This window comes from Hylaeus anthracinus, unplaced genomic scaffold, assembly GCF_026225885.1.
Source record: "Hylaeus anthracinus isolate JK02 unplaced genomic scaffold, UHH_iyHylAnth1.0_haploid 12002, whole genome shotgun sequence".
NCBI classification, from domain to species: Eukaryota; Metazoa; Arthropoda; class Insecta; order Hymenoptera; family Colletidae; genus Hylaeus; species Hylaeus anthracinus.
In genome coordinates this window covers 14559655-14573535 of record NW_026534349.1, presented here as the reverse complement: position 1 = coordinate 14573535, position 13881 = coordinate 14559655, and the positions used below count along the sequence as shown (strand labels likewise).

General features: G+C 33.7%; 1 protein-coding gene across 2 annotated transcripts in view; it reads left to right on the top strand.

Moving 5' to 3' along the window:
- The window catches only part of LOC128891712 (protein obstructor-E-like), a 106901-nt gene that overhangs the window by 68968 nt on the left and 24052 nt on the right, over window positions 1-13881 (top strand). The window contains exon 1 of one of the 2 annotated variants that reach the window (XM_054151441.1): window positions 12210-12463. The exons of the other annotated variant lie outside the window; for it this stretch is intronic. Coding sequence (XP_054007416.1) covers window positions 12412-12463 — 52 coding nt within the window. The 5' untranslated portion in view covers window positions 12210-12411. Of the gene's footprint in view, window positions 1-12209; window positions 12464-13881 lie in introns of those variants that run through there. 2 annotated transcript variants of the gene reach the window in all.

The window sequence follows — 13881 nt, the reverse complement described above, 5'->3', positions numbered from 1 at the left end:
CTCAAATTTATCCTATTTCGGGCGACTCGTTCAACCCCTTGGTCTAGAATACTGATCATTAACCGTTGCAACTATTAAGCGAGATGTTGATTTTAAAGTGGACGAGTCCACTTTGTGAAAAAAATTAGTTAAAGCTAAATCTTATTTCAAATTAATATAAAATTTACGTTTTTAACCAATTCACAATTAATGTCTTGTAGTATCGGTATAAATTTTGTACTACTAACTTATTCGGTTAATGATATTTGAAAAGCATTGATTTTGAAAGTAAACCCATTCAGAATTGTTTAGCAATTCTACTACAACTGTGGCGACTTGGCAATATTGGTAAAGTCTTGTTTGATCATAATTCGGATGAATAATAACATGATAGTAGTATTACTATTTTTATACGAGAAAACTGGCCCTATTACTAAAACACAATATCAAGATAATTATTTGAATTTTTAGAACTTACAAATGGAAGTAATTTCTCGATTACGAATACCTTTGTGACTTAATTCATACTTGAAATAAACAATAATTAGCTAAATCTGTAGAATTGCTAGATGTCTACACATAAAAAACATAACGTATAAATCTTGTAAAATTTCCGCGGTGTACTTTAAAAGAATTTTTTGCATTGGTTGCATGATACAGTATTATCAAAATTGGGGTTTCATGGTAATTGAGAATCGCTGATTTAAAATCAGAAATCAAACATTGCAGCGGTAGCAAGGAACAATTTTATATTCCACGAGTTTTCAGCGACTGACGTCTTTTTCTTGAGAATCGCTCTGTAGGAGGATGCTGAGTTATTTCCTGTCTAGAGAAGGAGTGACCTTCAGCTCTTTCACTGCGAGGGATGAGCGCGCTCGAGGAATGCACACAAATGAACCTTTATGAAATGTCTACTTTCGTCCTATAAGTTGACACGTAACAGATTGCAAAGAGATCTGAAAGTGATAAAGTTCTTCTACTATTTGGGAGATTTACTATTCGTGCAGCCCTTATAGAAACATTTTTCTATAACGGACAAAATCAATTATTATGAAAATTAAATATGAACAATCAATATATCAGGCCATACCTTGTTCGAATATACATATAGTGTTTATTAAAGAGGACAGACCCCGTATAAATAATAAATTCTGAATAAATAATGTCTGATAAATAAAGTCTTGTACGAAACCTATTTCAAATACGAGATACACACATTTAGCTACACGGTTTTCCTAAATACATGCGATTTTTATTGTTCAATGTATATACGAATCATCGCTACAATAATAACCGTATGTAATTAGAAAAACCGTGTAGCTAAATGCGTATATCTCGTATTTTAAATAGGTTTCGTTCAGGACATTGTTTATCAAATATTATTTATTCAGAATTTATTATTTATACAGGGTCTGTTCTATTTATCAAACTCTATATATTCGAACAAGGCCTTGTCGACCTTGTAAGAACATTCTATTGTGATGGAAAAAATTAAGTATTGATCAGATTAAACATGAATAATAGAAATATGAAGTGATATAGCGACGATTACATAGAAAAATAAAATTGCTTGGTATTAGGAATGTCACATGTGACTCATATCTTAAGGCGGCATTTCATTGTGAACGCACAAACAAATCATATTTTCGATCATTTTTTTCTCAGGAACTATTGCATAAAATTGAATGAATGTTTTTTCCCCCTAAAAGTATGATTAAGGAAAGTAAATAAAAAAATTTTTTTTTGGTAAAAAATATTTCGTCATTTATTTACAATATAATATGCATGTGTGCAAAAGAAAAAGTTATCCGTTGGCGCAGGTGATTTTGGCTCTCCTGGTAATCTGAAACAGAAAATCGAAATAGTTTATTAAACTATGTCGTCACACCTATCGTCGGAACCTCTAAGTAGTTGATATTTTGATTTTCACTTACAATTTCACCTGATTTACGGTACGATAAAAGTGTATTTTTTCTCTCTTTTACAAGAAACGCTGGCGTTTTGTTTATTTTCGATGAAATAAATAAGTGGAGATTTCGACGATAGGTGTGACGACATAGTTTAATAAACTATTTCGATATTCTGTTTCAGATTACCAGGAGAGCCAAAATTACCTGCGCCAACGGATAACTTTTTTTTGCACACATGCATATTATATTGTAAATGAATGACGAAATATTTTTTACCAAAAAAAAATTTTTTATTTACTTTCCTTAATCATACCTTAAAATATGCTTTTTTTGAGCGTTCACAGTGAAATGCCTCCTTAATTGAGTTACGGTTGGGACATCCGGTGATTTAATGACATTTTCACCATATTTTTTACAATCCGCAAAATAAGATGTCTTACAAGAGGGTGTTCTGATCCGGAGACGACCGCAGACAGATACGTGTTGCAAAGAACCATTTTTTTTCTATAAATTAATGTCTAATTTACGTAATTGTAATACGGAGTTGAAAGCCTTAGTAAACGTGCCAGCGCGCTTGGCGTTTGTGCACTAGAAAGCATTAGATGTTTCCTTGGCAATTGGTTTTTATTTCACGCGAACATGCGAGAGACGTAATGATGATTTGACGTGGTATAAAGTAATGTTTTCTATATTTAGTTTTCATGACTCGGTCCAATTTGCAGTAAACGGCGTGTTTATGCAGTAATCATTTAGATAAATTAGAGTAGAAACGTTAGAAAATATTTTAACGTACTGCTCTAAATACAAATGTATGCGACTTGAAGAAACTTTTGTCTCTTCTGTTCTTGTATTATGTGCAGAGCAATTTGATATTAAAGAATAATTACTATCGATAAACGCGAACAACATTGACATAATACATAATTATTTAATTATTTCATGTTTCGATTACGAAGTTGTGTTTTCATATTATTAGTATATAAAGTCAATTCTTCACAAAATCGTCATGGCAAAGATTAAGAATATAAATCAACCAAAGAGCATTTTGTATACAAAAGAGACATCAACTTACAATCTTTACAATAAGCTTTTATTTAATTGATATTTCAACCCTTTGCATCAAGTTATTTTGAAATTCTGTGAACAATGAAATATTTGTATGTATGTATAATTTGATTGGAAATATTAATAAGTGAAACTATAGTGCACAGAAACTTTTGAAATATAATAAAATACAATGAGTATTCAAGGATTAAGAATTTTAGGGTTAGGATGATAAAAATAGTAATAATATAAAAGTAAAAATTAAAAGCCTCTTCGTTGATAATAGCGATCGAAACTTTGAATACATAATTATATAATTGGGTATTATTCGTGTTGCTCGAGATTAACAACAAAATCATAGTTCACATGGTTTCTAGAAAACCTGTGACCAGTTTTGCTCGAGCGTTCGAAAATTGCCTGTCTGTAGGCGCACACTCGCGTAAAAGGTTACTCTTTAGGAGTCTTTTTAAGAAACAGGGAATATTTCGTGGTTTTTGTAACACTAACTAAAAATGTTTACAATTTACATTAATATTTGGATGTGTTACTTTTTTAAAATTAATTTTAGTACTAGTTACAAGAGAATTGTGTTGCTTGAATAAATTACATAACATTTAAAAACTTAACAGAAGTGGCATGGATGCTATTAATCAACTATTTACACTTAATGTTCTTTAATTACAGTAATTTTCATATTTAACTTCCTCGTTTAATTATTAGGTGTAGAAATTAATTCTGTTCCTTTCTATGGTAAGCTTATCATTTATTTATAAAGGAAAATCATACAACTTTTAGTAATTTAGCATGACAAAATGACGAGTAAATACTTCTGTTTAAACAAATGTCATAAGTAGACTGCGGATTTTATGACTTTATGACGTAAAGTAATAAACAAACGTACAAAAAATATACATAATTTATGTTGAATATAATCTATTAATTGACGTTATAATAATGATATCGATATTTCGTTTTGCATGAGTGCAAATACGTTTTTGTTATGTTTAACATGTATTTGTCATATTAGCTTGTATCATAAATGTATAAAATCCACAGTCTAGACATAAGTAATCGATTGTGAAATGGTACATACTTCATTTATACTACTATCAATCTCAAAGTACACTTCCATACAATCTGTTAGACGAATGACAATTGACAACATTTGATGGATACTAAACTTCGTAGATTTATAGTTACATTGTAATGCTCATCAGGTTGAGATTTAGGTTGGTAATTTAACATAACAAAACGACGTGCAAACATTTCTATTTAATCAAATGTCATAGGTACATAATTCAAATCCAAAGGTACATAATTAATTTCTCCACTTAATATAAATACTGTTAATCAATAGCTCGGTTAATTCTAGAACTTAACAATTAACTCTTAGAGTTGGAATCGAGGGTGAGATCGAGGGGAGCGCGGGGATACAAACGTTCACCGCGAGAGACTTTCGAAACCCATTGGCCATTGTTTCATTCTTATATGTCTCGTTTCCTCTTGTGACCATTCTCACCGAGCATCGTGATAATCTTTGTCTGGTAACAAGCCGTCCTTAGTTAAATACATCTACATTTCCACACGAGGAACCAAGGTGAAAATCCTTGTTAAATTCTATGCCGAGCTTGAGGCGTTTCTTCTTCCGGGAAGTATCTTTGGTTCTTTACGAAATCTTTTCCATTTTTGTCTTTATGCAAATTCGTTGATTCAGTTTTGTGAGAAAATACCACGTAGGCTTACAGACAATAGTACTCGTCGCTGACACTTTTAATATTCTCGTTTTTATATTTACCGATCCTTTCGAAAAGTCGTTGATAATTGCGATTTGCTTTAATTTCTGCATTAAAGTATGAAGATTAACAGGGTCGCTAGAATTAACCAATTTACAATATTTGCTGTGTTAAACTCTAACGCTTACCTGGATACACGAACCCATTTGAATATTCATGAGCAGTGAGTCAATTAGAGACTAGACAGTTGTTCATTAATTCTAGAGTACTAATTTAGTGATTTCTACATCCTATTATCCTTCTCTTATTATCCTCCTCTAACTTTTCAGTTGAAGAGTTCTCGGGTCAAATAAAACGTTAGAAACGACTTGATAAATGTTAATTTAATGTCACTATAATATTAATATAATATTGATTTAGTCTATCAGTTTTACTAGTGAGAAAGGTTCAATCATACGTTCGTTCGTAATCAATCATGTCTAATACATTTTCTTCACTACAAGAAATAAGTAATAGTAAATTTAAATATACACTAGAAGATATTTCATGTAGTGATTAATTAATAATAGTTCTACTTTTCTAAATATCCGAATATCGCGAAAGCTCACAGGGTTCCTCGATGTCATTCACTTGACGTAATATTCAGTTACAGCTTTAGTTCGAAAAATGTCTTCTGTTCAAACACAGCGAAAGTGTTAAAAGCATCGAGCGATGATTTGTGCTGCCGAACATATTTGTACAGTCGCTTTCTAAGCGTCGTTGCTGAAACATCTGCAATTTCGAATCGACTCGTTGACAGACTTCGGTTATTGCTCAGCGAATATCGATTAAGACACTTTTCTTTCCACGTCTCCACCAAACCGCGTGGAATAATCCGCAAGTTTTGCAAAATCCTCGAAGCATCGTTAGGAAGTGAGTGAAAGGAACGGAAGAGCAGGGCCAGAATTCACGGGAAGGAGAAACTGCTCCATTATTCATTTACGTGGAATTAATAACAAATGCTAAACATTTTGCCTTTACCATCCACTCGCAATTAGTTGCACAACATGCTCCAGTAAATGGAAAACTCTAAATCACGCCACGGACTATTTCTAGAGCGATCGCTTTAAAAACATCTATTAAATCACGGAAAATCCTTTTCTTCTTTATCCAAACAGTATCAATGTACACAATTGTACGTTGTTCGGCGAATTTCCGTGTAGCAACGTTTTCTACTTGGACGAAAAATTATATTACCTCTCCTTGTTGTCTTCAAGAATTATTTCTTCAACTCCTTCAGTTCTGACTTTTTAATAAATGGGGAAAAATTGTTTTTCAACGGACACGTACTAAGAGCATGAGAAATAACACTTTTATTAAAAAAAAATTCGTATCATTTATATATTTATTTTATACTTTATAATATATATATATATGTATTTTATAATTTAGAAATTGCATATTCAAGATATTTATTGAAAAGTGAAGAAAATATACTTTTACATGGTACTACGTATTTGTATAAACAAATGAAAGATCAGCTCCAACTGTAGTTATGTATACATGAACATTAACACCTAGAAACAACATGAACAGTGCTGAAACTATTAATTATTTTTAAAAAAATCTAATGTATATTACATACAATGTACACAGGAATAGTAAACTGACCTTCTTCTTACATACAGTCAGTCCCATAAGTCTTCATATCCTCTATGTCTATTAAAGAAGTTTCTATAAATTAAACGGTAGATTTGATGTTTTCAAGTACATTTTTCATTATACATAATAGGTCCACCGGAAAGTTCTGTCCGTTTTTAGAATAAAACAAAATAATAAATTTCTCATACGTTGAATAAATTTTATCGAATAATACAATTTTTATCATTATGTACGACACCTTGCCAGCGTGATTGCAATTTGTATATCATTTTTAACGAATATGCGCCATACTTGTTGAAACTTGTTGCAACCGGAACGGACAGAACTTTCCGGTAGACCTAATATGGACACGTGTAAAGTTTATCCATGTTTCATTATAATGAAACATTTAATTGTGACTTGAATAGACACAGAGGATATAAATACTTATGAGTAGAGTGCGGATTTTTATGCATTTACAGGAAATTTGAATGTGCAAGAAAAATGCACACAGTATGTAACCATATAAGAAAATATCGAAAGTAAAGTTCATATTATAACATTTGCAGAGTAAAATAAATTTCTATTTGAGGTTGAATTTTCGTAGGTACGTTTGCAATTTTAACGTTGGATTTGGCTATTCCGTTTGGACTACTCAAACATCATTATTTTCACTTCCGACTGCGCAGATAATTCTGCAAGTGCGCCCAGTTTAATTGCATAATTTGTCTCAGAATGACTCTCAGCTAAATGAGATTCGAAACGCCTAGTCACGTAACCATGATTTCCCATCCACATTCCATTACCCGTTAGCCCACATCCTCGTACACATTGTATCACGTATACATACCCGAAACATTTGACGATTACTGAAATAACGTTGAATGAACAATCACCGTCGTAACTATTCGGTCAGTTGTGCGATAAAAGAACTCGATAATACACGCCTATTATGATAGGTGGTTGGCGTGACTTATCGAATAGCTCTCAATTTCTTTCACGGTTATGCCCAATTTTCTGCCACCATATTTGCTCGAATGCGAGAAGAAAAATACGGGACGCGAATTTCATCTGAACGATCAAGGAGTGTTTCGTATAATTTTCACCAGCTTATCGCGTGAAGCGTCTCGAACAGGTGAAAGAAACCGTGAAGGACTTCTTTCGTGGACGCTGAAGTGCGAAGGAGTATCGCAGTTTCTAGCAGCGCTGTCGTAGCATTAAGCAGGGTTTCCACATGCGAAGTCTATTGGCGACAGAAACACGCCACTTTGATAGCGTTAATAATAGTGCCAGTTAGTAATAGCGTTAGTCTTTAAGGGAGTAATACTTTTCTTTGTTTACCACATTCGAGGCAATTTTCACGATTTTTCGCGGTCAAAGTTCTCGTCGTAAATATTTAAAACTTGCTAGATATATTTATATATGTATATACAAGATCCTCTGTAATTTTCAATGGTTCTGGTCGATTTTTTTACAAGTTACATTCAATATTCTACGCGACAAGTAGAACTGACCAAACATGTTAACGCGATCGAAATCTTCTCTGATGGTCCAATTCGACGAAAACTAATTTTGTTCTATTCATTGTAAATTTTATTATATCGCGAATATGGGAAGAAAAAATTAAAAGAAAATCGACAAGATAGCAACACTTTGATCTCCAATTTTTCCACTGAATTTGTGATTCTTTAGTGGCCCGAAGAAAATGGTAACTTTTGAATCAAAATATTTTAAATACGATTTATTAGAATTATTCTCAAGACCATATACAACAAGAATGTACAAACATGTGTTCTTTTTACCCAAAGTAAAAGAAGCGAAGCGATATAAACGTTTATAACATTGGCAATTTTGAGATTTTGTAAATATGTCTTGGTAGAAATATCTCAAGGACCTCGAGCACCAATTTCATTAACCCTTTAACCTATAACAACGTGTGAGACTCGTGGTGCAGAATTTGAGTCGAAGATGAAAAACACGAGTTAGGCACGTCGTATAAAAGGGCGCAAGGAATTTTATACTTGATTATGGCAGGTACAATCCTACAGTAAATCGTAGATCAAAGGATTAACAATGAAAGTCCATTTTATGAGCTAGAAAGAGAGAGTAGCTCCTTAAAATGTCGTACGTGCGTTGTACGAATGTGCAAGAAAATTGGCGCCAGTCGACTGCCGCCACTAGACATCCCATGTGGAAGGGTCCGCATTAGCTCAGAAGTACAGAGCTTGTGCTTATTGAGATCAACTCCTTTGTTTGAACGTTAAACGAGGAGAGAACGTTTCTTCCGCGCGATCTAACGATCGCTGGCAAAAGATCATCTGAAGGATTTCACCGACGAAGCACAGCGATTCCGATTCCCCTTGAAGTAATCTCGGCTTTACATCGAGCAAACGCCCCTGCAACGGTTTCGAAAGAATGAAAAACGATCTGCATCGTTAGTTGCGCGCCGCGGTTGCCGTTAATCTTGCATAACGTCAAATCTCGAAGATATTAGATCAACGATTAATCCTGATATCGCTGGGTGAACGAACCCTTCGTTCTTCTCTTCAGATGAATCTCTGCATTATGAACGAGCCTTTGTATGATTTAAACAATTAGTGGCCTTTTCACCTAGTTTACTAATTGCTAATCTCCATCGTTGATTAATCATGGACTCTCTCAGGTGATGTGTATTTTAATTAACGGAACTGGATAGGCAGTTATATTATTTCCCTTTTTCGTCTTCATAAATATATGATGTAGGTATTAGATCAATGATTAATCCTGATATCGCTGGGTAAACGAACCCTTCGTTCTTCTCTTCAGATGAATCTCTGGATTATGAACGAACCTTTGTATGATTTGGACAATTGTTAGGATCCCTCTGTTACATTATGCTTGGAGCTGGTGGCCTTTTCGCCTAGTTTACTAATTACTAGACTGCGGATCTTTATGCATTTACAGGAAAATTGAATTTTCAATCTACAAAATGCAAACAATATGCAAGAATATAAAAAAGATTGAAAGTAAAGTTCATGTTGTAATATTTGCAGAATAAAATAAATTCCTATTTAGGTTCAATTTTTATAGGCACGTTCGCGAAGATTTTATTTTGCATAAAGATCCGCCGTCTACCATTTGCTAATCTCCACCGTTTATTAATCATGGACTCTCAGACCGTATATATTTCAGTTAATTTTCAAATAGAATGTATTTAAATTCAATTTATTAGAAATATATTAACTAAAGTACATTGAGGTAGTTGTTATATTATTTCTCTTTTTCATTCTGCCTTTGTGGATGTAAACTACATGTGTATAAATTATAATGATGTGTAATTATAATACATGCGTGTAAATATATATTAATTAAATGATGATTTGTCCCAAATCTGTTGCAATACTCTAGGCTACCTAGTAGGATAATAATTCTACAATTTATACATAATTATCCTGTCTATCAAAATACGAGTTAAAGGTATTGTTTTGCGACGATTGTGTTTTGAAACAGTCCTGGAACAATTGCATGTGAACAGGGGGGAACCAGAAGGATGGAAATTCTGCGAAGGACGAAGTATATAAAGTTGTTTCGCAACGCTGATTCGTGAGATGTATCAATTATTTTATTGGGAGAGTACGCGCAGGCTCAGTAGACGAAATTCAAGAATTTTTTGTGTGGATTTAAATACATATTTTAAACCGAGACAAATCGTAATTTTACAAGACAAGTATTGAACTCGATATACAAATTTTTTTTATTAAGATGTATTAAAAAATGGTCAAGATATAGCAAATATCATCAAAATAAATTATTGTGTTAGTAGACGTCAAAATCTGCTGAATGAATGAAAGAATTTTTTTTTCGATACAAAGGTTACTATTTTATTAAGGAAAAAGGTTCATTTTGAAAAGTGAGAGGATTTAGTAAGACCTCTGACATACATGTAGAAAGTAAAATTTCGAAAGAACCTATATCCATTCAGAGGATGACGTCATTAACAGAATGATCTATTTGTTATCTACAAAAAAAAAAACGAAACGTTCCTGAAGATTTGCTCAATCTTGGCCATTTTTAAATACATCTTAACAAAGAAATATATATTAAGTGTAAAAATTAATTCTGTGCTTTTCTAAACTAAACTTACCATTACTATCCAAAGAATAATCATATGTGTAACTTGTAATCTATTCTTAGCCATACATGTCAAAAGAACACGTATAGTATAAAAACTAAATGCCGAGTAACAGTTTCTACATAAACTACACAAAATAAATGTGTCAATATAAAAGCATAGAATGAATTTCTACACCTAATATATTAAATTCAGTACTTGTACTACAAGATTACATTTTGTTTTGTGTTAAAATCCGTATTTAAATTTTTGCAAAAAAAAAAAGAAGAATTTTTAAATTTTCACTATAATCGGGTGTAACCCCTTAAGTAAATTTCACGCGTGGCAAAAGAGTCTCGCGAACGACGAATAGTGTACGGAGACGATATAGAAAGCAGGAAGAATTTCTGCATATTTGTCCCATAAAAGGGAAAGAAAACAGAAGCGAAATACGATCTCGTGCGATGATAGCGTCAACGCAATTTGCACGGAACCGTTGCGAAGTAACCGAGTGTGAAGTATCGCGCGATAAATTCAATTATTTCATCGTTAAATCATACACAATGGAATCAAAACGACGCGACTGCGTACCGTTTCGATTGAGACCGATAAGTTGCGATTAATCGTCGGAAATCGAAGCATAAAGAACAAGAAATGCTCCTCGATCGTTTGTCTTCAATCGCGATACGGACCGAAGCAATTATAAGAGTAGACCGAGTTGCCAATTTTTAACATTCATTGCATAACTTTGCACGCACGAGTTAATTCCCCTCAAATATAGAGTAAGTGTAATTATTTCAATTCCTGCGTGTACTAAAATACTAACTTTAATATACCTAGGAATATTCAAGTTTGTTTTGCGAAATATAATTAAGAATTTAGATATGATATACCGTATACTGACATATAACAAGTATAACTATTTCAATTCCTGTGTGTATCAAAATAGTAATTTTATGCCTGAAAATATTCAAATATGTTTTGCTAAATTTAATTAACAATTTACATGTGATATACCGTGTACTGATATTATAAATGTCACTATACTTGAAATTAATCGAAAAAAAAATAATTTAGAAATCATTATTCAAAACTTGGTTTCGATTTCAAAAGGGAATATTGCTGTAAATAAATAACATTAGGTAAATGTCTAAAAGTGAAAATTGAGCCTATAAATTGTAGGCCATTGGCATTCTGTATATTTTCGTTATTGTTAATTTTCGTGTAAAAACGTTCAAAGATTAAACGTTGCAAATAATACGTGACACTTTTTTTTTTAATGTTAAACTAACGCAGACAATGTATAATAAATTCACGACTCGCTAAACATAAATTCTGCGAATTTAATCAAGTGTTATTTTGCGTTCATTTTCAGATAACATTCAAAATGTGTCATATTTATAACATTTCATTATTTCAACACAAAACGTTCGTTGAGATCAGATAACACGTTCAAACTTTAGTTAAGTTTAACATTTAACCAATGAATTTTTATACGCAAAAACATAAAATTTTCAACCGTCTAAGTGGTTTGTAAGACTTTTGCACGGTGCTGTATTAAATAACCCCATGACCGTATTGTTCACCTCTCCCCCCCCCCCTCCCCTTCCGCCGCCCCAGCCAAGGACCGTGTTCCCCCCGAAGTAAGAACAAGGTCCAAAGTCATCGCGATAGCTTCCAATGCACGATTTCGATGATCTCCCGGAGGTATCATCGGTCGCGGATACCAAATCACCGGCTGCAGTCCTCGATAGAAGAAACCAGGTGTGTTCTCCAGGGAGGCCTTCCTATGCGGCAGAGATCGGACCTGCCAGAAGAGTGGGGAGCTCATATAAGACACGAAGCCAAACGCCTCTCCCAGTGACCAGTCTCGACACGAAAACTCATCAGCCGAGCTTCTTCGGTTCTTATAAGACACACTTCACGCTTGTACGCCCCATCCTTGGATGGTTTCTACCGCAGAACTTGAAATTTAAGTAGATTCGAGTTAATCGAATTGGTCTTGGCACCAAGGCCGTGCACGATATAGCTCAGAATGGCATCGTCGCAGGTTCTCTCGTTTCTTCTGCTGTTCATGGCTGCCCACGGTGAGTCCTTTGGCAACTGCCTTCTTTTATTTCGCCGACCGCGTCCCAGCATCTCTTATTTCCGCTATTTGCCTCTTCTTGCACCGTCTTCCGTCTCCGTCTTCGCGTTGCCCTCTTCGTTTCACGCCGGCCCGTGTCGGTCACGGCTTCTTCTTCGTCGTCTTCTTCTTCTTCCAGCCGATCGATGGCGTCGTTTTCACGGAAATTGAACGTAACCCGGCGTAAATTACCGGACCTTGTTTTATCGAATCGTTTGGATGTCGCGATGAAGTCCCGAAAACGTCTTAACGTTGAATCATTTTTAAGTTGGAGTGTTCGATGACTCGGGTGGTCGCAAAAGACATACTCGACGTGCGAAGTCTTGTTGCTTTATTTACTGGCGTATTTAGAAACAGTTTAGAGGTTAGATTAATGTGTAAGTATTAATGTGTATTGATCTGGGGTTACGTTAATTTTTTCGTCGAATTGAATAGTTTATTATTGAGTACGAAACTACACAATCGGTTATGCCGACTTTGCTTCCACGTTGCGTTTAGTTACTACAATATTATCAGAAATAAAGTAAATAGGAAAATACTGAAATAAATCTTTTCATTGAGTGCAAGTATGGGCACGATTTAAATCTTAAAGGTAACAAAATTTGTTCGTTGTTTGTCAAGTGAAACGTGTGTTAACTAATAATCATAAATGGAGATCATTCGAATTAAAGAAGTATTCAGAGATAATCGAAATATTCATTAATACAGGACAATAATATATTTTTATTTAATAGAATGTTACGATTAGACGGTGAATATTTATGCATTTGTGGCAAATGAAAATATGAGAATGTACACGAACGCAAAAATATATAAACTATCAACAATAATATGCACATAATATCGTTTAGAAGATGAGACATACTCTCATTTGAGTTTCAATTCTTTTTCTATATCTGTGCAAATACGAATTTGCGTCAACATCCGTGTTCTACTAATAAGTTATGCGACGTATTAAGTTGGGTTAGGTTGTAAAATAGTTTTTTTTTTGGTTCACTGTGCTTCGATCGAATGCAATACCCTGTACATACGTTTTGTTTGCTCTTCTTTTTTTAATATGTTGAATAAACGTCCTTTAAATAAATTAAAATAAATAGGAAATAATTATGTAGCAGTGGTCATCGATACACCGTGAGTGCAAGTCGATGGTTTAGTGCAAAAACAGTGTATATATTTATTTGAGAGTGAGATTAAAAGTCAAGAGTGAGATCAGCACAATTTCGATGTGCTTTCGTTAGTGTCAGATCGATGTATTAATAAAAGAAACAGAACAGATCAAGGGGTATTTAGGAGATTTTCAAGATGGTTTCGTTGTGTAGTTGCAGCGAGAGAGAGGAGAGTGCGTCAGTTCGTATATTCTCATGGCATTTGCGACATTTG